The sequence below is a fragment of the Pleurodeles waltl genome, chromosome 4_2 (genome assembly GCF_031143425.1).
Source record: "Pleurodeles waltl isolate 20211129_DDA chromosome 4_2, aPleWal1.hap1.20221129, whole genome shotgun sequence".
Taxonomy (NCBI): domain Eukaryota; kingdom Metazoa; phylum Chordata; class Amphibia; order Caudata; family Salamandridae; genus Pleurodeles; species Pleurodeles waltl.
This window is the reverse complement of record NC_090443.1, coordinates 1018475082-1018498305: the sequence shown is the minus strand read 5'-3', so window position 1 is coordinate 1018498305 and position 23224 is coordinate 1018475082. Positions and strand designations below refer to the sequence as shown.

At 45.8% G+C, this 23224-nt stretch overlaps 1 protein-coding gene across 1 annotated transcript; it reads right to left on the bottom strand.

The window, feature by feature from the left end:
- Positions 1-17556: 17556 nt before the first annotated feature.
- LOC138293597 (macrophage-expressed gene 1 protein-like) lies at positions 17557-20917 on the bottom strand. The gene has a single exon (XM_069232867.1). It carries the CDS (start codon positions 20728-20730, stop codon positions 18526-18528), a length of 2205 nt encoding a protein of 734 aa, XP_069088968.1. The 5' UTR covers positions 20731-20917; the 3' UTR covers positions 17557-18525.
- Positions 20918-23224: the final 2307 nt, after the last annotated feature.

The window sequence follows — 23224 nt, the reverse complement described above, 5'->3', positions numbered from 1 at the left end:
AGAAATTTCATTAATACAGGTACTGAACAAGTTTGAGATTCAAACAAAGGATTTGTTACACAGCAGCCTTGAGATCGTTCTACTAACATTGCAAATTTCAGTATTTGGCAGACATTCAGTTTTAGTTGTGCCCTTGCTAACTTGAGACCTTTTAGCTACCACAAATAAAGTTCATAATATTTAGCTGTAAATATGACAGAGTAATGCATTTTCAAGCATATATAAACTCTTAATACATATTAATGCATTATTAGTGAATAACTCTGTATATCATGGTGGCCACTCCAGTAGGCACATTGTGAGACACACGTTTTTTTTCTATCCTAATACATTTTATATGTTAAAACAAATACGGAAATACATGTAATAATTATTAATGTTAATTTCAGCGCTCACAATCCCTCCTCTGATGACTAAATATGTCATCATACCTATATTTCAAATACATGTATTTATTTTGTTACACAATTTTCTAACATTTTGTCTCTCACACATTTTTGTTTATTCTTTTTCCCCTTGATTTTCCCTAAATCATTTTTCCATTCTAATTTCCATCCTCCTCTGATTTTTTTCCAATCTTTCATTTTAATCATATATACATTTTACATATTCCCCATATTCCAATAAAACAAATCACAATAATTAAAATAATTTGTATTATCTTTATTAAGATTCCTTTGCCCAGGTTGCCAAGCCAATTCCCCACAGAAGCAAATCCTTTGCCAGCTTTTTCTCATAAAGTAGATTCTGTTAGTTCTTTCAAATCAGTGTTATCTCTGGTTAGATCGTTAATAAAGCCTCTAATTGCTTTGCTGTTGTCTAGGAACAACAATGTTGCGGACTAAGCAATTTATAAACTCTGCCCTCCTTTGCTAAAAGGATGTCTAATGCAACGCGGTTCTGAAGAGTCATAGCTCTTACCGCAACCAATTCAGTGTCCATGAGGACAATGGCTCCCGAAAAATCTGTCAGCATGTTATCCACAACAGTAGACAATTGTTGAATTTTAATAGCATTCAGAACACCTCCCACTGAAGGAATTATTGCTCCAAATATGTCTCCAATAATGCCAGAAACAGTGGCGGCCGGCAGCTTTAGGAGGGAGGGGGGCGGGCGGGATTAGCACACACACACACTCATTCTTTCCCACACAGACACGCACGCACGCACATCCATTAACAACACTCATAACATTCAAACATGCACGCATGCACCAAACATTCATTTTAAAAGTTCACACAAACTAATTCTTTCACACACAGACGCACGCTCGCACATCCATTAACGACACTGATATCATTCAAACATGCACGCACGCACCAAACATTCATTTTAAAACATCACACACACTCATTCTTTCGCACACGCACCCATGCACGCACGCACCTCCATTAACACTCATAACATTCAAACATGCACGCACGCACCAAATATTCATTTTAAAACATCACACACACTCATTCTTACACACACACACACACACACATCCATTAACACTCATAACATACAAACATGCATGCATGCACCAAACATTAATTTTAAAACATCACACACACACTTACCTTCAGACTCGAGGTCCTAGAATGGTTATGACTGCTGCCTTCCCTCGCCAATGAGGGAAGGCAGCAGTCCCAGCCTCATCACAGAGTGGGATGGGGTCAGTGAGACTGCTGACCCCACCCCACTCTGTGACGAAGTGTCACTGATTGACACGCGCCCTGTGCGCTTCAGGGCTTAAACCTGAAGCGCCCAGGTCGAAGTCAATGGGTGACGCTTTCCTCGTCACCCAGGGGAGGGCCTCGGGGCACTTTTGCTGAGCCGAGGAGATCACGCCCATAGGAGCTGTGACCTCCTCAGCCCAGCAAAGTTCACCTCAGGCAGCCAGAAGTCTGCGCAAATCGTGCATGTCTCACTCCTGGCTGTCTGAGCTGGAAATGAAGCGTGTCTGTCAGGCTGACCTTTGTTCAGCCTGACAGACACTCTTCATGAGGGGCAAATGATGGGGGGGGTGTGGTCCCTCCACCCTAAAAGGACGGGCCGCGCCTGGAAAGAAACTGATTCAAGTTGGTACATTTTCGGGAAGACTATCCCCAAAATAACATGTGCCATATCATCCTCTAGGAAGACGGTAATAGGCATTTGTCCCACAGATGTAATAAATTCCAGGCACTGCTGGATCCTGACCATTTAACATAAACGCCCATATATTCTAAAACAAAAACACATGTCTGCATTCACTCGTTCCCACAAATATTCTATCCACATAAGATGGTGGCCTATATATACAAAGCTAATCTACATGTAGTGCATCTAAAGCTAATTTCCCTTGCTTAGTGATGTCAGTAATTGCATAGTCATTCCCAGGTTTTCGTGAAACTATTCCCTTATCCATTTTTGCCTTTAATGCTCTTCTCCTATCTTCTGTGTGATCTAAAACACTCTTTTCTACTGGCGTAAGTAAGCATGTTAGAATATTCCTGTGCACGTACCAAGTGTGCACCGTATTTAAAATACGGCGCACCATGGCGCAGGGTAGGGGGCAATAGTGTAATTTGTTATGACCCTATTGATGTAGGAGTAGTGCCAACGTTTTAGCTCTACTCCTGCAGAGTACACAGGAGCTCATTGTAAACAATGGTGTGTCCCCTTTTAAGGCCTGCTCTGAGCAGGCAGTAAAAGTGCTGAAAAAAATGAAGCAAGGAATTCTGGTAGATTTCCTTGCGCCATTTTTTCAGCCCCCCACTAACATACATTTGCATACATTATGCCTGGCACAATTTATAAGGTGCATAGATACCAAGCAGGTTTCCCAGCACTAGCCTAAAATTACAGTGGTCGTTGACCGAAACCTCCAAGAGAACTATCAACCCATGTGTTGAAAGAGCCAAGTTTTCAACAATTTCCAGAATCCCAGAAGGGAATTACAGTCTTCTAAAGATAACGGGAGAATGCTCCAAAGTTTGGATCCCAAAAAACAGAAGGATCGACCACCTTGGCAGACCCTCTGAGTTCTAGGGATGAGAGTTAAACTCTGGTAGCTTGACCTAAGGGTAAGTTTAGGCACAAAACTAGTGATTAAGGTACTCCGGTAGGGAGGTTCAGTATTCTGAAGACATTTGTACATGAAACAGAGTGCTTTAAAATGCACCTGCTTTTCCACAGGCAGCCAGTGGAGAGATTTTAGCAAGTTGGCAGAGCTGGTAAATTGTGCTGGGCGAAGCACAAGGCATGCAGAAGCATTCTGTACTGTTTGAAGACGTTTTAGTAGAGCTTTAGTCACCCCAGGATAAAGAACATTTCCGTAATCCATTCTTTGACATAACTAAGGCTTAAATTACGGTGCACTGGCCTGTAAAATGAATACAATAGAGGATTTTTTCAACCATTTCAAGATGCCAAAACAGGTGGCAGCCACCTTAGTTTTCTGTTGCATCATGAGCAACTCCTGATCCAACCAGACTCTCAGACCGTTTACAGAGAAAACAGGGAGCGGAGGAGCGCCCAAAGACACCGGCCACAGGTGTGGGCCCCGTGGTGTAGATGGGTTACCCACTAATAGTACCTCTGCCTTTGCTCCATTTAGCTTCAAGGAGTTCACACACATCTGATTTGCTACTTGCTGGAGACAACGAGGAAGTATAACCGCGGTTGAAAAGTGCTTTGAAGACGGAGAGACCACAATTTGGGTGTCATCCGCATATGAGAAAAGAGTAAGGCCTAAGCTCTTGACGATGTCAGCCAGTGGCGTTACATAGAGATTAAAAAGTAGGGGTCTCAAAATGAAGCCTTGAGGCACACTCGACATGCAAGCATATGGCTTTGAACTACATTGGTTGGTAAGCACCGGGAAGAAACAGTTCTCCAGGAAGAATTTAATCCTTGCTAGTGCCTTACCCTGTATACACAAATCATCAAGTCTCCTGAGTAGAATATCATGGTTAACAGCGTCGAAAGATGAACTCGGATCCAGTGACAAAGTCTCAGCCATCCCACCTTCATCCAATTTGCGCCTCAAGAATTCTGTGACCCCAATAAGTGCTGATTCAGTTCTGTAATCGGTGCGAAAGCCCAACTGAGAAGAGTGGAGTAGATCATTCTGTTCTGTAAGTTGTGTTAATTGCAGATTCAATCATTTTTTAAAATATAGGTATGAGAGATATTGGCCGATTATTAGACCATGCCAGAGGGTCTGCATTGGGCTTTTTCAGCAGAAGGGTGACTAATGCTGTTTTCCAACTACTAGGGACTACCACATTTTGTAGGGACTGATTTAGTAATTGAACAATCAGCTCTAGGTTTTGTTGTGTGAGCTTGCTTAAGATATCGGGGGGTCAAGGATCCAAAGGGGAGCCAAATTTCAAGCCAGATACAAAAAAACCTTGCAGATGCTAAATCTACAGGCTCAAAAGGTATTAATAAAGTACTTGCCTTCGAAACGCCAATTGGTTCATGAGCCTCCACTGCGGTGGAGGTGGTGTCTTTAATTGCCTCGACTTTATTGAAAAAAAGTCTGCAATTTTATCGCCCTGAATATGAGACAGGGAGATGCTAGGGGGCAGTTTGGACGAATCAGCAAGCGACTTCACCACATTATAGAGTGTCTTAGGGCAATTTTTTGTTTCTGTAATGTTCTCCATAAAATGAGAGGCATAGCTTGTCTACAGTTTTTCTGATAAAATCTTATAGCATTTGTATAGATTAGCTTGTCACCTTGGGAATAGGATTTAATCCAGATTCTCTCTAATTGTTTACAAACTTTCTTCTTCTTATACAAGGAGTCTGTAAACCATGCTGCTGGAGGAAAGGATCTATAATGGCTCTTGGTGGTAATGGGAGTCAACGTATCTACAGAGGATCTTAGCCAGCCTTCTATCTTTTGTACCTAAACCGGTCAGAGTCTCCTCTAACAGCGCATTCCACTTCAGGAGGCCAAGTTTAGCCCAACATCTGCTATGGGACTTAGACTGCTTAACTTTGTGGTGAAGTTGAGAGTCAATTGAAAACGAGCAGGGGATAGCATAATGATCAGACCATGTCAGGGGTAGAGGCCCACCTGATTGAATTGAATTCAGATTTGAAACAATTGGATCCAATAAATGCCCAGCTATGTGGGTGGGAAGGTAATTCATTAGATTCAGTTCTAAAGCTAAACAATCCTCAATTAGGGACAAGCTCACCTTATCTGTTGTGTCCTCGAAATTGAGAGTTTTAGGTCTCCCAGCGCCGTAAAACTGGTGCATTTAACAATAGCAGAGGACAATTCCTCTATTCATTCAGAGCTCCGATTACTGGCCACACTTGGAAGACGATAAATTAAAACAGCAGACGTTCTCAGTCAACAACATAATAAATAACAAGAGTTTCACAATCAGACATGTCAAGCTTCGCTATTTTACAAGGGTATTTGTCTCAAGCTCAGATACCTGCCCCACCCCCTTTTTAGGGGCGAGCACACAGCGCTCCATCCCTTGAAATAATCTCTCTTTAAGCTTCCAACCACGCCCATGTCACGTCAGTCACTTTCATTGGTTCGTGGGCTTGCCTTTTAAAATCCCTTGCTTTCATTTGTGAAAGGCAGGCACACGTCATGCCTTTTCCGGTGTTTAACCCACCTACACAGCACCAATAAACTACTGAAAACATACGAGGCTCAATGTTTTCAGCATGGTTTCCGGACTACTTTATCTGTTTATTTTCCACGCAGAGCGATCGCGCTGGGGTTTACATAGCGCGATCGCGCTGCTTTTTTTTTCTTTTCATTTGTGTGGCAAGAAAAGTCCGGTTAGGAGTTTACAACGCTAATAGCTCTAACTCGAGCAAATGCAAGACCCGTTGCATTGAAAATGCTTGTTTAATCTTCCGCTCGAGATGCAATATGCAATATCCGGGCGTTAAAGCTGCTACTATGTCCAGACCAGAGGCCTCGTTTATCCAGGTTCCGTAAGGAACGTAGCGTCAGGGTTTTGATCCACTAAAAAATCAAATAAACCGTGTTGGTGTTTTACCAGGGATCAACAGTTCAAGTTGAAGAATTTAAAGGCCCTTGATGGGGTTCTTTGCCTCCTTGCCAGTAGGAGTATTAGTAGGGTTCCCACTCGAACTGCCAACTGTACTAATCAGGGTAGAGAAAAAGTACTAGCAGTACTAGCAGTACTAGCAGTACTAAACTGCAATTAAGAGTAGCGACATTCCTTCTCCCACCTAAAACATCTAATAAGTGCCTCCAATCTTTCGGTACCAAAGGACACAGGCCGAACAAAGCAGAGGATGAGCAAATATAGTCACCAGATGTAAAAGGGGCAGCATCCCTTGCCTCTGAGCTCGATCGGGCGCGGACGGGCGTAGATGGGCTTGCCTTAGGCACGCATTTGGCACACCCGCTGCACGCGTCCGTCGGGGATTGACGACGCGGCCGCAATTAAATAGGCAGGCCAAAATCAGGAAAAATGCTAGGCATGAAACTGGAGCGCTAACCGCTCAAAACAAGTGCTCCAGAAGTGGTAGAAATTTCCTCCCCAGCCTTTTAGTTCCCACCTTCCCACACACTGCAAGATTCAGACCAAAATCTCAGGATTACATAAAAGCAGAGTGTGAAATTTTTGCAATATAAAAACATAAAATTTAGCGATTTATAAAGATTAAATATATAATTGGCTTCTGTGATTTAAGGAACAACTGCAATAATTTTCACAAGGACTTCCTATTTACCCTTGAGAGCAATAGTCTCTGGTGAACTTACCGGCCTGATCCTAGAAGAGAAGAAAGCCTGATTTTAGCAGGGATCAGAAGTGGAGCTGCCATGACTGCATAATGACTCAGCCCAGCCTAGTCCCTTTTCACTTTCTCTTACTCCGAAAATTGCTTCCAAGTGCTAAGGAGAAATCTGTACTGATTAGGCCTGGGCAGATTTGGTGGAATTTCATTCTGCAGAATTCTGCGGAATTTCATTAAAATTCTGCAGAGGGGGACAAACATAATGAGAGATCTCACTGATGTGCTGGGATGAGAGGTCCAACTCTCCCCTCTGGTGTTGCTGCTGGAGGGTCTGGAGGGATCTGGGGGATCCCGGGTGGACAGAGCATTCTTGGGCACCGCCACCATGGTGGCAAAGCGAGATATGGCAGTCAAATGGAAAACCCCTACTCCTCATGCAATAGCGCAGTGGCGAAGAGGAGAGGACTGGTGTGCACTGCAGGAGAAACCTGTATACGAGGCTAGAGGTTGCCCTTCAAAGCATGAGCATGTCTGGGGGAAATGGTTGGGACAAGTGGGATGATTCGTCGCTACAGTGAGTTTCACGTCTCATTATCACTGTCCCCTTTCGAGTAACCGCCATCGAGAGATGGAGGATGCTGACGGATGGAGGATGCTGACGGATGGAGGATGCTGCTTGCTTGCCATGGACTCTATTCCAAGATGTTCCCTTTTATGCTATCTGATTGGTCTGTACTGCTGTTGTAAAAATCAATAAAATTGGTTATCAAAAAAGAAATCTGCGGAGCGACAGTGCCACATAACCCAACCACCAGCCTCGATCTGACTACGAGCGCTCGCAGGTCGGCATCTCTGGGTACCCAAGCCCAGTGTGACCCTGGAAGGAGACCTGGACCCTTTTTGCTACTTTTATTCCCTTTCCTGGCAAAGTTTTTTTGCATATATTTTGTTTGGGAAATATTGTTATGTTTCCCCAAACTTTTTAACAACTTTTTTCATAATTTGTCAAATTGTTCTTCCTTTGTCTCTTTACTTATACCATGTGTGAACCTTTTTCGTTCTTTATTGTTGTTTGTTTGGGTTTTACACAAATCTCCTCACATGTTTTCTGTGAAAAAGGTCTTTGTGCTAGGAACATAGACTGAAGGTGGTAGGCTGCATTGCATGGAAGGTCTGAGCCCGGAGGCGGCTGGGAGCACACACTGCAGCTGGAGACCCTCTCTTCTCTTCCAACCTGCTGGAACTCATGTGCCGTCCTTGGCATGGCTCTACAGCGAACATGTGTGTGCTGCTCTAGAGTCAGTGGCAGGCAGCCAGGCAGACGTTAGTGTCAGTAAGTTCAGGGCTCAGGCCACAGACCTCCTTTGAGGGTCTCGTTTGTTAGAAACCACGATAAGCTGAAGTGGAGTGAGGGAGCAAGCATCCTGGGACCGGTTTCAGGGTATCACCCTTTAACACTACGTCCATCATCCTTTTGTGTTGCTAAAGTTGCCCTAAGTGGGAAGGGTATGCCCAGACGTGAGTCCCTTGCTCACTGTGCCACTGGATTCAAGCTAGCCTGGCTGATGAAGGGTGATACTCTGAAACCGGTCCCAGAATGCATGTTTCCTGTCCAGGGAGGATCTGGCCTGGCAGTTCGGGCTGGACAGTTCACAAAGGGAACAGGGTGAAGACTGATTTGCATATGGCTGCGTCCAAACTAGGGTGGCATGGTGAGAAAAAGAATGATGGATTAAACCCAGATCTGTGACTGGGGATGAGTATTTGAAAAGTTTCAACACTCCGTCCATCATTCTTATGTGTTGCTAAAGTTGCCCTAAGTGGGAAGTGTATCCCCAGACGTTGGTCCCTTGCTCACTGTGCCACTGGATTCAAGCTAGCCTGGCTGATGAAGGGTGATACCCTGAAACCGGTCCCAGGATGCTTGTTTCCGGTCCAGGGAGGACCTGGCCTGGCAGTTCGGGCTGGACTGTTCCTATGGGGAACAGGGTGAAGACTGATTTGCATATGGCTGGGTCCAAACTGGGGTGGCATGGTGAGCAAAAGAACGATGGATACACTCCGTCCATCATCTTTATGTGTTGCTGCACTTGGAACCAAGGTCAGTTCTACCAGTGCCCAGTGCCCCTTACACCACCCCTGTCAGTCTAGTAGAGTATTACACACTTGGGCCATATTTACAAGTGGCATGCGCCGTGGTGCGTCGCTTATTGTGACGCACCAGCAGCGCAGACTGCAGGGCCACATCTACAAGGCCATGCAAAGCCACTTTGATTGGCTTTACATGGCCTAGTAGCTATAGAGTAAGGAAAGGCAGCACAAGTCGCTGCGTTGCCTTACTCTTCACTGGGGAAGCATTCCATGGGTGTTGCAGGGTGTGTTCCCACGCAATACCTATGTACTTTGACACATTCTCAGATTTCAAGATTTTGTAAACCTGGGAATGTGTCAAAAGCCTACACTTCCCCAGGGGAGGGGTAAGGGAGGCACAGCGAGGAGAAATAACATTATTTCTCCTCATTTTTCCCTCTTTCTATGTGTGCTGCGTTCTGCTGCACATATAAAAGGAGGAAAACACCTCCATTGGTTGTTTTTGTGCTGGAAGGTGACCCTTCCTGCACAAAAGCAATCATTCCCGCAACGCAAACATCCTTGCACCATGGTGCAAGGGTACCTGCATTGGCGGATGGAAGCCCATTGTGCACCAGCTCAGGGGGAAATGACGGGAATATGCTATATCTTGTAGATACAGCGCATGCCTGCCCTTTTCTTTTGATGCAGGGAAGCGCCACAAGAAGGCTTGCAGCGCTGTCCTGCGCCAAAAGTTTCTAAACTTGGCCCTCGTTCTACGTTGCACTGCAACACGGATCTAACGCATCCCCACAATTTCAACAAGTGGTCCCACAAAACTTTGCAAGTATGTCCTGCATGAACCTACCATACCACACCTTCTCCAGTGAATACCCCTGACCTGCAGTACCCCGAACTCTGGGCTCTCTCGTTTCATGGGTGACGTCTGCACCATAAATAGTCCTCCGAAAGAGGAAGCATCTTTCAGATACGGGAAAGCAGAGACGTGAGGTGCTGGACAGCGGTGGCTCGTGCTGAGATCTCAGAACCCACCCCGAGTTTGAACATTGCTCTGACAACATACAGCCAGGGCCTGATTCACAAAAGTAAACTTACATTTTTGTGCACGTTTACGATTGTTTGGCATTCACAAAAGTATTTACAAGTAGGATCTTTACCAGTGGTGTAAAGCAAAATGATGCCCCCCCCCCCCTCCTGCTGGACTGGGCTTAATGGGGGACCCCTGATCAGTACCCCACTCCTCTCTTCTCAATAAAACAGAGTTTGCTTTCCAGAGCATTTATTTCATATACCATGCCATTGCACACTTTCTGCTGGCATGCAATGGCAGCTTAGAGAGTGAGGGGGCCCTCTCCAAAATAAGAAACCTGGGGACCCCAGCACCTCGTGGGCTGTGGGATCCTCCATTACATCCCTGACCTTTACGACTGCAGAGCCTAAGCACGTAATAAGATAGGACAGTCCTAACACTTTATGTGCAGCGACTCCGCAGTTGTAAAGATAGTGCTCAGAAATCTCTTTGTGAATAGCAAACAATTGTAAAGTTACACGAAAGTGTACGTTTACCTTTGTGAATCAGGCCCTCAGTGTTTCCGGGTTCCGGAGTCTCACCATGGCCCCTGTCAAGCCTGGCCTTTTCACCAGAGGACCATTATTGAGGGAGGTGAGAGCATCAGAATCTCTAATGCAGCTCAAGAACTGAGATGTTTCCTAGTCTAGACAGGGCCCCTCTCCCCAACTTCCCACCATGAGGTTTAGCCCCTCAAACTTGTTCCATTTATAGCTTGTTCCTACACACTAAGGCCCAGATTTAAGAAAAGTGGCGCTTCAATGCATGAACTAACATCACCATGTGTGCACTGTATTAATGATATGGCGCACCATGGAGCACATTACGATCAATAGCGTTATCATTTCTGATGCTATTGTGATACTTTTCAGGATTAGCACCAAAAATGTTGGCGCTAATCCTGCAAAGTAAATAGAGGCCCATTATAAACAATGGTGTGCCTCAATTTAATGCCTGCTCTGAGCAGGCGTTAAAAATAACAGGAAAGATGGCGCAGTGGAATTTCATAGATTCCACTGCGCCAATTTTCTGGGCCTCCTAACAGAGGAATGTCTCCCTTGCATACATTAAGCCTGGCGCAGGCATAATATGGCTCAAGGGTTTACAATGTGATGCAATGCATGCATTGCGCCACTTTGTAAATATGGCACGGCTTTTTTGCCATCCTAACGCCATGTTAGCGTAAAAATAATTACACTAATGTGGCACTAGATGGCTTTAGGCCCTTCTTAAATCTGGCCTAAGTGCTATTGTAATGCTTAAGTCTGCTCTGGGGAAAAGTGGCTCTGAGGCTAGTACCAAGCACCTGCGCTCAGGTACACGCACGGAGAACTGAAGGTGCAAGGGAGCTGACAGAATCCTAACAGACAGGTGTATTGATGTTAATTTAAGATATAGCAGCTGGAAGGCTTTCCTGGACAATGATCTACAACTTGCTGACAAGTTGGTCCATGAGAAGTTATCATTAAATGTCCTCTCCTCCCCTGAATAATTCTTTGCTGGATTAGAAGTAGCACAAATGTTCATGGTTCTGCTCTTTCCATTGAGAGTATCATGGATGGTGATTGCTGGTTTCTGCTGAGGTTGTGTAGATCTATGAATGGAACAGAATGTGTCTCTTTCAATAGCACATCAGAGGTGCGTGAACTTATTGGAAATGCAAAGATCACTATATGATGTGGACTACGCATCTTCAATGTGTAATTTTATCAAATTATGTGTGTGTATTACTGCCCATCCTGTTTGCATGCTGCTTAGTGCATTTTATGTGGTGTGTTGCTTGTATTATGAAATATGTATATTTTGAAATAAAGAAGTGAACAATAAAAAAAATGGAATCTGCTGAAAGTGCTGCACATGACACATAGCCTCTTGACGCTTAGCCTGGTGTGATGCCGACTTGCATGCTTGCACTACGCAATGTGAATCATGCGTGGCGCAAACCGCTAAGACATTTTTGCGTGGCTTTGAATGGCTTCAAAAATATGGAGTAAGAATGACTGTGCAAATCGCTGCATTGTCTTACTCTGCCCTGGGTAGGCGTGCCATGGGTGTTGTGGTGGGTGTTCCCACGCAATCCCCATTGATTTTGGCACATTCCCAGATTTACAAGGACTTGTAAACCTGGGAATGCACCAAAATCTTACATCTACTCAGCGGAGGTGTAATAAAAAGAAAGCCTCTCAGGATTAATTTTGTGCAGGAAGGTGTTCCCTCCTGCATGATAGCAATCATGCATGCAACGCAGGCACCCTTGCAGCATGGTGCAAGAGTGCCTGAATTAGCATCTGGATACCAAAAGGGCGTCAGTGCAAGGGAAAGGGCAGGAGTGCGCCGTATTGATGAATACGGCCCATTCCTGCCCTTCCCTGTGACGCAGGGTAACGCAGCAAGGCGACTTGCTGCTCTGCGCCACCCAGAAATCTGGCCCGCGGTGCTTATTTATGGATAAGACAGTGAACAAGTGAAGGCAACAAACTTTTAAAGCTTCTACATTTATTATTATGCAGAGCACCGGTATTGATAGCGATGGCACCTGGCCAGGCACATTTACCACCAAGAAATCAATTTCCTTTGCAGCTTGGTAAACAGTTGAATTGAAGAACACCAGTGCTTATTTGCCCTGATGATTTCTCTAACAAATTCCAGTTCATCTATGCTTGATAACCTTAAACAGCATTCTTTTGATGTGTCAGTGACGCGTCACAAGAATACGGTTTCCATAGAATTATTCATACCTCCATGAGTGACCTCAACCAACATAAACACAAAATATATGATAAGCTAACTCACTCACTGATCTCCTGATATGCTGGAATACCACTTATTAGTTATAGGTTCTTCTATCTATGGACTCAGGATCCTCACCCTGAGGTGGCATGCTCTCCATGGTAAAGTTACACCTTAGATGAATACCAAGGGGGAGTTTCCATCTCCGGTGATCATATTCTGATCAACATGTTTCAGCCACAGTTAGAGCTCCTTCTTTCAGGCTTTCTTCAGGACTGAGGTCCAATGGTTTATATGTACACAGCGCCTCTCACCTGTCTTCTGAATATGTACGTACAGCGGAGTCTAAAGACTCACGGGTACATGGCGCGCTTTATAAATTATTGATTGATGAGGAGTGTGTGTGAATAAAAAATAAAAAAACAGTGCATGTTGGGTGGTTTCTCAGTCAGTTCATGTCCTAACAGAGAGGGGGCCCAAAAGGGAAGGGAATGGTGCGTCATTGGGTATTCTTATATCTCATGAGCGCTGAACTCTGGCCAGATAAATATGCATTAAGGTGTTCCACTGTCAAACACCTGCAACAAGATCACAAAGGGAACAACCTGAACAAACAGGGTGAGTGAGCAGAGGAAATGTCCTGCATCACTGCTTTTGTTCTAAGACAACATGAAAACACAGTCAAATGCACAGCTACAAATATGACATTTCCAGAGGTGGTAGGCTGTTTTTTGCTTATGTTGGGGCAGTGACTCGCCCCTGGAGTGATTTTGCAGGCGCACACTACCTTACCGGCAGGGCCGCTGGGATTATGTGATTGTGCGGCTGCTGCGTTTGTTTGCATAATTATGGGTTTGCTGCATTCGCCACATAATCCGTTATCTGCTGATTAATCTGCAGATGTTAACAACATAATTTGTTTGAAGCTCAAACGTTTCAAAAACTCAATGACATGTGGCTACGCAGTGGGAGGCCCTTTGCAAAGGTTGACTGGTCACCTTTCTGTTCCTTATTGCTATATTTAGGTGTTAAATGCAGTTGCGGCGCGCGGGTTGCAGAGGGGGCAGGAAGGCACGCGTAGGGTGAACACACATTACATTTTTTTATTTTAAACCACTTACCTCCGCTCCCATGCCGCTCCGCTGCTCCTCCGTCTCACTGGTGCTGCAGGCACAGGCTCCCCGCCTGCCCTGCGGCCAATCCTGACGCAGCCCTGAGCAGCGTCAGGATTGGTTGGGAGCGCCCAGCAGGACGCTCCCAGGCAGACTGTGTTGCTGGGATGGAGAGACCCTTCTGCGCATGTGTGTTTGGCCGGCCCGAGGCGGCTGGCCAAACATACATGCGCAGTGAGGGGGAGAGCTGAGCAATACCCCTCATTGCTCGCCACACCCGTGCCGCTGCGCTTTCCCCCAAAAACAATAATAAACAAAGTTTCCAGTTGCCCTCCTGACAGGAACACAGGCGTGAGCATAGTACAAATGTTTTGGGAGGGAGAGGATCATACAAAATCTTATACAAAGTACACACATGGACACCATCCACACACACGCCTAACAATCATACGTCTTATGAAACCAGAATCACCACACAAGCACAGACCGCCACCAGTGGACGCAGTAATGTCAAAACCACTGGCTAACAAAGTTATCAAGTATTTTAAACCCACTTTTCTTCAAAATGGTCGTTTGGTTAATGTCTTTATGAAACAAAAATCTATGCTTTTCAAATCTCCCTTAAACAGATTTCTTTTCTCTTTAATTTTTAACTGAAAAAGTGGCATTAGAGTGTGACAGAGTGCTTTCTATAGCATCCTGACGAAGAGAAATGGAGAATTTCACCCAGAATACAAACCGGTGGAGATGAAGTCTCATGACAGGTAAGCACTCACCACAAACACATGCTCACAGGCCTGTGGTGGGGGCTGGGGGATAGTCACATGACTGTTGCACCATCTACCATTAGCAAGAAATAAACATGCATTGCCAAAGCCATACATCTGTGGTTAATGTGTTAATGCATGCAATGATAGAGCATTGGAGCAAGGCACACAGTCGGAAGCCAGCAGAGAGGGCCACATCAGTAAACTAGTTCTCGGGCAGTTCAGTCAATCAATCAGAAATTTGTAGAATGCACTACTCATCCGTAAGGGTCTCAAGGCACTGAGGGGGTCAGTCCTCTGTGCTTCAGTTGAAGGACCAGGTCCTAAGGTCCTTCCTGAATTGAGGTAATGATGGTGACTGCGAGCATTGGAGGGGAGGAGGAAGGATAAACCGAAGCAGCCAATAGTGTTAGGTGAAAGGGGAATAAAGGTGAATACTCCAGTGGGCTGAGCCAAGAAGTGATTGACAAATTCTTGAGTCAATGGTTGCAAGAGACTGGTTGAAGAAGGCCAATAGTGGAAAAGAGTGAGTCCGAAGCTAAAGCCCTGCAGATTGTGAACAATAGGTCAGATTGGCAAGGGTACTGTTAAACCCAGACTACCCAATGCTCTGAGTTTGTGAATGCCACGTTGATCGACAGCATGAACGTCTCCTGTGCCATAGAGTAGCTTTCATTGGTGCAGCGGGTGCAGTGGCACCAGGGGTCAGTTGGTTGTGGGGCCCACAAATTTCTGATTAATTCATTATTTAACAACTCAAACAGCAGCCATAGGGCCATGGTTAATTTTACCCGGTGGTTTCCGGTGCTCGGCACCAGCGCTTAATCTCAACACCAGCACTTATGAAAGTCTGCCACACTGTGGCACTCTTTGTCTAATAGAGGGATAAGCACAGTCAGGGTTGTTCATTGATTAAAAACACTTTGAAACTTACTAATACCTTCCTCACAAGCCATTCTTATACTATTGGGGCTATACTAGGCTCCATTGTCCCTCTCAGGGGCCATGTGTGGTGCCAGCTGCAGTGGCCTCCTGAGAAGGGCCCTGGCACTTAATATTTTACAAATTAAGCACTTCATAAGGTCCATTTCTTACCTTGCACTAGGACACATTGGTTATGCTAATGTCTATTGCAGGTCGTTTGCTAATTTAGGTGCCCAGCCATGTGTGATCAATGCTACACCCCCCCCCCCCACACACACACACACATCAGAAGACCTAGTGCTCCCAGAATGAATGTACCAGAATAATGTTTGTGTCTACATTATTGAAGAACCGAACATGGCTGGAGCTGTTCCAGGACACTTCACGGCACCCCCCCCCCCCCCCCCCCCCCCCCCCCGCCCCACAGTCACCTCTGTAAAGAAATGCTCACCAGATAGTTAAACACAGCTCGTGTGCGCCACAGTGAAGATGGCTTGAGTTTCAAGCGGGTTTTCAGTCTATTTGTTGTTTTTTATAGCGCACAACGCACTCATTCGGGTTTCAAGGCGCTATCCAATACACCATAAATTCCCGGGTAGTGGAAGAGCTTAGATTACAACAGTCTTGACAAACACGACCATGGTTGCAGAAAGGAAACACTGGATCATTATGCGGCAACACCGCTTGCATGACGCATTGGGTACCTTCTTATGAGTCTGGAAGCTAGGCCGCAGCTGCTTCCTGTCAGGGCCGCTTGCCACACCCTCGTCCGCTCAGAGCGGCCTTTGTTAGGATAGCGCCCTGGGCGCGGGCGGAGGGACTTTTGGCGCCCTTTCTGAGGGTAGTGAATGAAATGAGTCAGCAGGGGGTCCTTTTTGTATTCACTGGTGAGTACCCGGATGAGCAGTGACTGACCCCCCCACAGATGACCTAAATCACGATAGCTCTACTGCCTCACAGATGATGGTTTTGTTGATGTGTCAGCAGGGGTCAGAGGGTGAAGGGCCTGCAAAGAAAGGGGCTAAAGGGGTGTTAAAAACATTGCCCCTGGTATAATATTGAAAGACTAAAACCACTTTAAACTGGCAAATCGGACAGAAATGGACAGGCAGGGTCAAGGCTGGAGCAAGATGATCAGGGCGGTGCTATTGGCATGACTTTAAAGCACACAGCTCCATGTGCCCCTACGGTCATTGGCGCCCTGGTCCCGGGCCCAGCTCGCCCGCGCTAAAGGATGGCCCTGAGTCCGCCACTCACAACGATGCAGAGGTAAGAGGCTGACAATCCTGGAAGGACCACTGACCCACCGCCTCCGCAGAAACCAACACAAGGGCAAAGACCCAGGGGTGTGTGAGATTCCTCGAGCCCCCCCCCCCAACAAAATAGCCCAATAAGAGGATTTAAACACTTCAACAAACATGATTTTAAAGTTGCAATTCCACTAAAGTCAACAAAAGAAAGAATTGGGGACACAGACACAGCGCTTAATTTGTAAATAAAAACGTGTCGGTGCCCAAAGCTCTCCTCTTAAACATGCGGCTGCTGCATTCAAATATGCGAGCATGGAATACTGAGGCAGGTAATCCTGAAGCCACCTCGGGCCTCTTCAATCCATTTACAGCCACTCCCTGCCCCTTCAGCTCCCTCTTGCAGCTTTCTGCTTTCTACCTTGTGACCCTTTTTCATATGAGTCTTCTGCTCACAGTAAATGCTTGAGGCAGAAGAATAAGCTCCGGCCTTCTAAAATAAGTGCCGGTGCTCAGCACCAGAAACAACAAGCACAAATTAAGCACTACACACACACACAAACACCCCAAAGTCATTAATAAACATGAGGGGGAAAATGAGGATGCCTTTGGACTAAGAATGAGCAAAAAGAAACACAAACACAGCAGGTTCACATGTGACGTCAGGCGATGACCCTGAGGCTATATGGCATCTTCAGCACAAATAAAGAGCAGGCCTGAACACATACTCTATGTACACAGAGCTGCTGCGTCCTGTACCACATAATCTTTGCTTGGCACCACACAATCTGCCTTGGGAGTAGCTAGCCAGCCAGGAATGACCCACTCTGCCACATTAAAAGATACTTAGTTAAACCAATTTACCAGTTACATTAAAACCCCTCTCCATATATCAAAAAGTGTCAGCAAAAAGTCTAAATATTTAATAAACATTTGCAAGATTACGAAGAAAAACACAAGATTTACATGCAGATAATTTTAAACCTTGTTTCGCACTTTAAACTGATTATGAATGCATTAAAAAATAAAAATCAACAACTTTTAACCTACAATTTGCTCGGCACTGCAGACCACAAATACCACAGAGAAGGACTCAGCAGAGGGGTGAGTTCCCACACCTTGTCACATGCAGAATATTCTTACAGTGTGTAAGCTGCTTTGGTGGTTAGTTTACAAAATATATATATATTTACATGCATTTTTTTTGCCTTCCTCTTTCACCAGATTACCCACTCCAGTCTCCATTCCCTTCAGTGGTAATTGTCTCTCGTGAAATATTAGAAAATTCTACAGATTAGATCAACAAGTTATGTCCCTTCTTACTCCCTGCTAACATTGCTTACATGCAACTGTTAAAAATGATTTATTAATCGTTTTCCTAGTTAAGAAGAACTTTTGACACTCATTTTTCATATTTCTATAAATAATTTTGCATTTCATACCCACTGTACAGCAAATGCCCTGATAAACCCGGAAAAAAAAAACACACGTTTTTATGAGATTTAAAAAATATTTCCATATTTATAAATTGTTTGTTGGACAAGCTGCAATAATGTCTAATAATTAATTTTGTATACTTTTATTTTATAGTTCAGACATTGCTAAAATGTTAATTGGCAGTTAAATATGTTCTCACAAAAAAAGAGTTCCTCCAGACTCTTGTCCTATTTTCTAACGTTTTTTGAGTTTTTGCAGAAAAAACAATCATTTGGGATTTTATTTTTTTTACCTAAACTCCTGTGACAATGTTAGATTATTTTGATATTTGAATAAATCGTTCAAAATTCTAATTGGTCCAAGGTTTGGAGGTGGGCGTGGGAGAACCTGCGGAATTATAAGGACAGGAAGGGGTTATAGGCAACCCTGTCTCTTTATTCGGATAGCTCCGCCTCCTGCAAGCAGCGCGCCTCCTCGTGGTTGGTTATCTCCATTCCAGGACCATCAGGCACTAAACGTTGCTGTTCCACCTCTTGGTAGCCCTTCTTCCTGTACCTTCGGCGCCCATAGACGGCCATGGCAATCAGGATGGCCAGAGCCGTGGTGACTCCCACGGTGATCCCAGCGGCTTCACCCCCGGAGATCCTGGCATCGGCCCCACTGACCAGCTTCATGGTGTTGCGGGCATTTTCTGTTTTGGTCAGCTTCCACATCTGGGTGCCAGAGACCTTAACCCATGAGCGGTCAGTCTCAGTCAGGACTAGGACGGTGTTGGTGGTGCCCACGCTCATGGCCGGCGGGCGGGAGAAGGGAGGTAGTCGGACTGGTGGCAGAGATCCGCTGGTGAAAAGGCCAGACTTCACGCAGTAGTTGACTTGGCACCCATCGCTTATGAGGGCCAGATGCTGGCTGAATCCTGAGGGGCATCTCTTTGGGGCACTTGCTTGAACGTTCTGCCCTCCAATGCTTTGAAAGGAGGTGGCAGTCTTGGAAACAGCCAAAGGGTTCCCTGAGTCGCAGCTAAAAAAGCCCCCAAAGGGTACTGAATAAGGCAACCCCATTTCGTAGTCCGCACTGACACAGACTTTCAGATCATCAAAGAGTTTCAGAGGGTAGTAATTGACAGGACAGGACTGGGAAGTGGTCAGAGGGTTGAGGCTCTTGCTGCTGTAGAGGCCTCCGAACAGATATCCTGAGTTTTCAGGGACTTGGCCTTTGGCTGCACACCAGTAGGCATTGAACTGAGCTGTGGACACCCTGAATACATCAGCGCAAACCTTTTTGCAAAAGTTAAAAAGGAACCACACGCAATCGTCGTGGCACTCCAAGCGATAGAACCCTTCGTCCCGGGTTTGGGAGCTCAGTTTGACCGGGGAGTAGCCCTGCGGACAGGAGAAATGCCCAGTGAGGGGATTTTTATGCGCCAGGCCCTGGCATATCAGGCCGGCCTCATTCCCGCTCACCTCGGTGCAGTCCTGATAAGAACCTCCAAAGGTGAAGTTGGTCATCATGCTGTCACAAGAGGCATCGTCAATGTTGGCTTGGAAGTTAAAGTTTGGGGAGGTGACGTCAGTGCACCCGGGGTAGGTGTTTACCCTGTAATACCGGTTGGATGCTGCCTCTACCGTCTTTAAAAGCTTCTTCACGGTTGGCTCAGGTATGTCAGATAAAGTATGGGGGTTGATGAAGAACTGTAGAGGCAGCCCTGACCGGTCGATGGCCACCAACTGGTTGCTGATACTTTCCTGCCATGCCTTGAGCGTGATACCCGGGTAGAATGGCACCCCGCCAATGCTCTCAACCCTAGAGTTGGTGCGGTTAGTAACATAATTTCTGGTGAATGAGTTTCCATAGCTTGCGTTGAACCCAAACCCGGCGCTGATTTTTTCTTCAAAGGTGGCCGAGGCCGAGGCGGTGATGGAGCTTTTCGTAGACCAACTGTCCTCCAAGAAGGTGTTTCTGATTTGATCTTCTTGAACCAGGTTTGCCCCCACATCTACACTGGTGAGGACATGGGTGCCATAGTTCAGAATGAGTATCTCAGCCAGGAAGTTGGCCATGCGGGTCTGGTTGTTTTCCAGGTGATTGGCAATGTTTACCAGTTGGCTCTTGAAGGATGGGTCAAACACAAAATTGGGCGTTGTCTTCACTGTGTAGCGGAGGTTTCTGATCTGGACCCTGGTGGTGAAAGAGCTGTCCCTGACCTGGTGGGTCTTGACCCTCTGGAAGTCAGTGGAGAACTTGCCGTTGATCACAGTAAACAAGGAGAAGTCCTCATTGATGGAGAAGGCGGTGGAGCTCTTGTACTCCTTCCAGCTTGTGACAATCTCTGAGTTCATCTCCAGACTGGTCTGCTTCTGAGGGATCACGAAGATGCCATCAGGGATAATGTAGGCACCGTCCTCGGTGGTCAAGCAGGAGGAGTAGTCCATGTACATCACTCTCCCCAAGTCCAGGTTTCGCAGGTTGTCCCAGCCCCCTCCGGGAAGTACTTCCATGGTGGGGATGTTCTGCGTTTTCCTACAATCCTGAAGTCCTGGAGAAGGGCTGCCTTTGGGAGGAACATCCGTGCATTGCCCCCAGTTCTCCAAAACCAGCAAAGTCCAGAGGAGCCAAAAGCTCGCTGTGGACAAACCCATGATGGAACCATCGGCGAGTGAGGGAGACGCGACGCATCGCCTGCTGATGTACTGAAGCCTCAACCACTTCTGCTTTCGGGGCTTGGGTGCGTGACGGCTAGAGGGAGGTGGAGAGAGCCAACAGGGTGTGGAAATCACTGACTTTCAACGTGGAGACAAAATACATTGGGTGTGGCACCTGCGGCACTTAACTGCAAATTCACATTTTACATACTTTTCAGAGAAGCTTAGAAAACCATGCAACCTGGTGATATTTTTTTAGAATACCCTGTTGGAAAATACCTAGGGCCACATGTACGTACCTTTTTTCTCGTTGCAAATGGCCAGATTCACAAAATTGGGCAGTTTGCGACGAGAAAAAAGCATTTACCGAATCGCAAAAAGGGTTTGCGAGTCGCAATTAGGAATGGGCGTTCCCTTCCTAATTGCGAGTCGCAGTCCGATGTATGACTGTTTTGTGACCGCGAATGCGGTCTCAAATCAATTGCAGTTAGCACCAGTCTCAAATTGGTGCCAACCCATTTGCAAAAGGGAAGGGGTCCCCAAGGGACCCCTTTGTGAATGCATGTAAAAAACATTTTTTCACAGCAGGTAGTGACCACTGCCTGCTCTGAAAAAATGAAAAGAAAACTTTTCATTTTTGTTTTAGAAATGCATTCCGTTTTCCTTTAAGGAACACGGGCTGTATTTAAAAAAGAAATACTGCTTTATTTAAAAGCAGTCACAGACATGGTGGTCTGCTGACCCCAGCAGGCCACCATCCCTGTGAGAGCCGCCATTCCCAATGGGGGTCGCAAATTGCGACCTACCTCATGAATATTCATGAGGTAGGTCAGTTGCGACCCCCTTGCAAATTGCAAACAGTGTCATTGACACTGTTGTACATCAGGTTTTGCGACTCTCAAATTGCGAATTGCTAAGTCTCACAATTTGCGAGTTGCAAAACCTGATCTTCGTACATGTGGCCCGTAGTCTCTAAAATTTGTTAGTGTCAGCAGGTCCAGGTACTGGTGCTCTGCTGGAAATGCGAAGCAGTTAGGATTGCAGTGCACCAGCCTCAATGAACTCACGTGAAATCCCACTTTTTAGGGTTCGCTTTGTAATACACATCAACATAGGCTCCGAGTGGAAATTTTATTTTTTTCCTTAAATGAAGATTCTGTGCTGACTTTTCTACAGATCTTATTAATCTGGGAATCCTGTAAGGAAGTGAAGAGAGAGAGAAAATTGGGTGTGCCAGTTAAAGAGCTATCTAATCTATTTTTTTTTAATTTAAAAAAGTCAATACATTTTCCCTCTTTTCCCCTTTTTCGATAGCCCTTGTTTTATTATTGAGGTAGTAATACTTTCCTTTTCATGTTGTTGGGTTACACCTTTCATTATCTGTTTTTTTAATTGTATTGGATTTTGAGTTTTTGGTTCTTGCAGACCATGGGCCCTTCAAGAATGAATCCTAAGCTTGTACACATACACAACACAATCAGCAATTGTGCATACGTTTGTGCAATACAGTGCTTAGTTTGTAAATAAAAAGGTGCTGGTGCCCAGAGCCCTCCTTTTAAACACATGGCTGCTGCAATTAAATGTGTGGACAAGGAATACTGAGGCAGCGTAATCCTGAAGCCACCTCGGGCCTCTTTAATCCATTTACAGCCACTCCTTGCCCCTTCAGCTCACTCTTGCAGCTTTCTACTTTCTCTCCTAGTGACGCTTTTTCGTTTTTCTCTTCCTCCGTCTTTCCCATATGTGTCTTTTGTTCGCAGTAAATGCTTGAGGCTGAAGAATAAGCCCCGGCCCTCAAAAATAAGTGCCAGTGCTCACCATCGGAAACAACAAGCACAAATTAAGCACTGGGGCAATACCATATCTGCAGTTCACAATTTTTGGATTTGTTTTATCTTCAATCAAGCAACCTTTTACAACATGGCCTGTACAACAACTACGTCTTTACCAAGCATGCCTTTACCACATATGCCTTTACAACAAATTTTGTTGTAAAAGCATGCATGGTAAACTCTTTCCAGCCTTGCCCCCTACACCTGCCACCATACTCCACCCGGCCAAACCCTTAAAACAGCCCCTTCCACCCCAGCCCTCAGCCCTAACTCCCCTGCCTTACCCTGGCTGGTCCTAAAACCTACCCCGCCCTGTCCTTAAAACTACCCTGTCCTAAAAACTACCCCGACCCCCACCCTGCCCTAAACCCTAAAACCTTCCCTGTCCTAAAAACTGCCCCACCCTCTCCTAAAATGTACATGAACCCCCAGCCCCTCCTTACACCATAAAACCTAACCTACCCTGTCCTAAAAACTACCCCGACCCCCACCCTGCCCTAAACCCTAAACCTTCCCCGTCCTAAAAACTACCCCACCCTCTTCTAAAATCTACCCTGACCCCCCAGCCCTGTCTTACACCATAAAACCTAACCTGCCCTAAAAACTACCCCACACCCCCACCCTAAACGCTACCCTGCCCTGTTCTAAAACCTACCTCG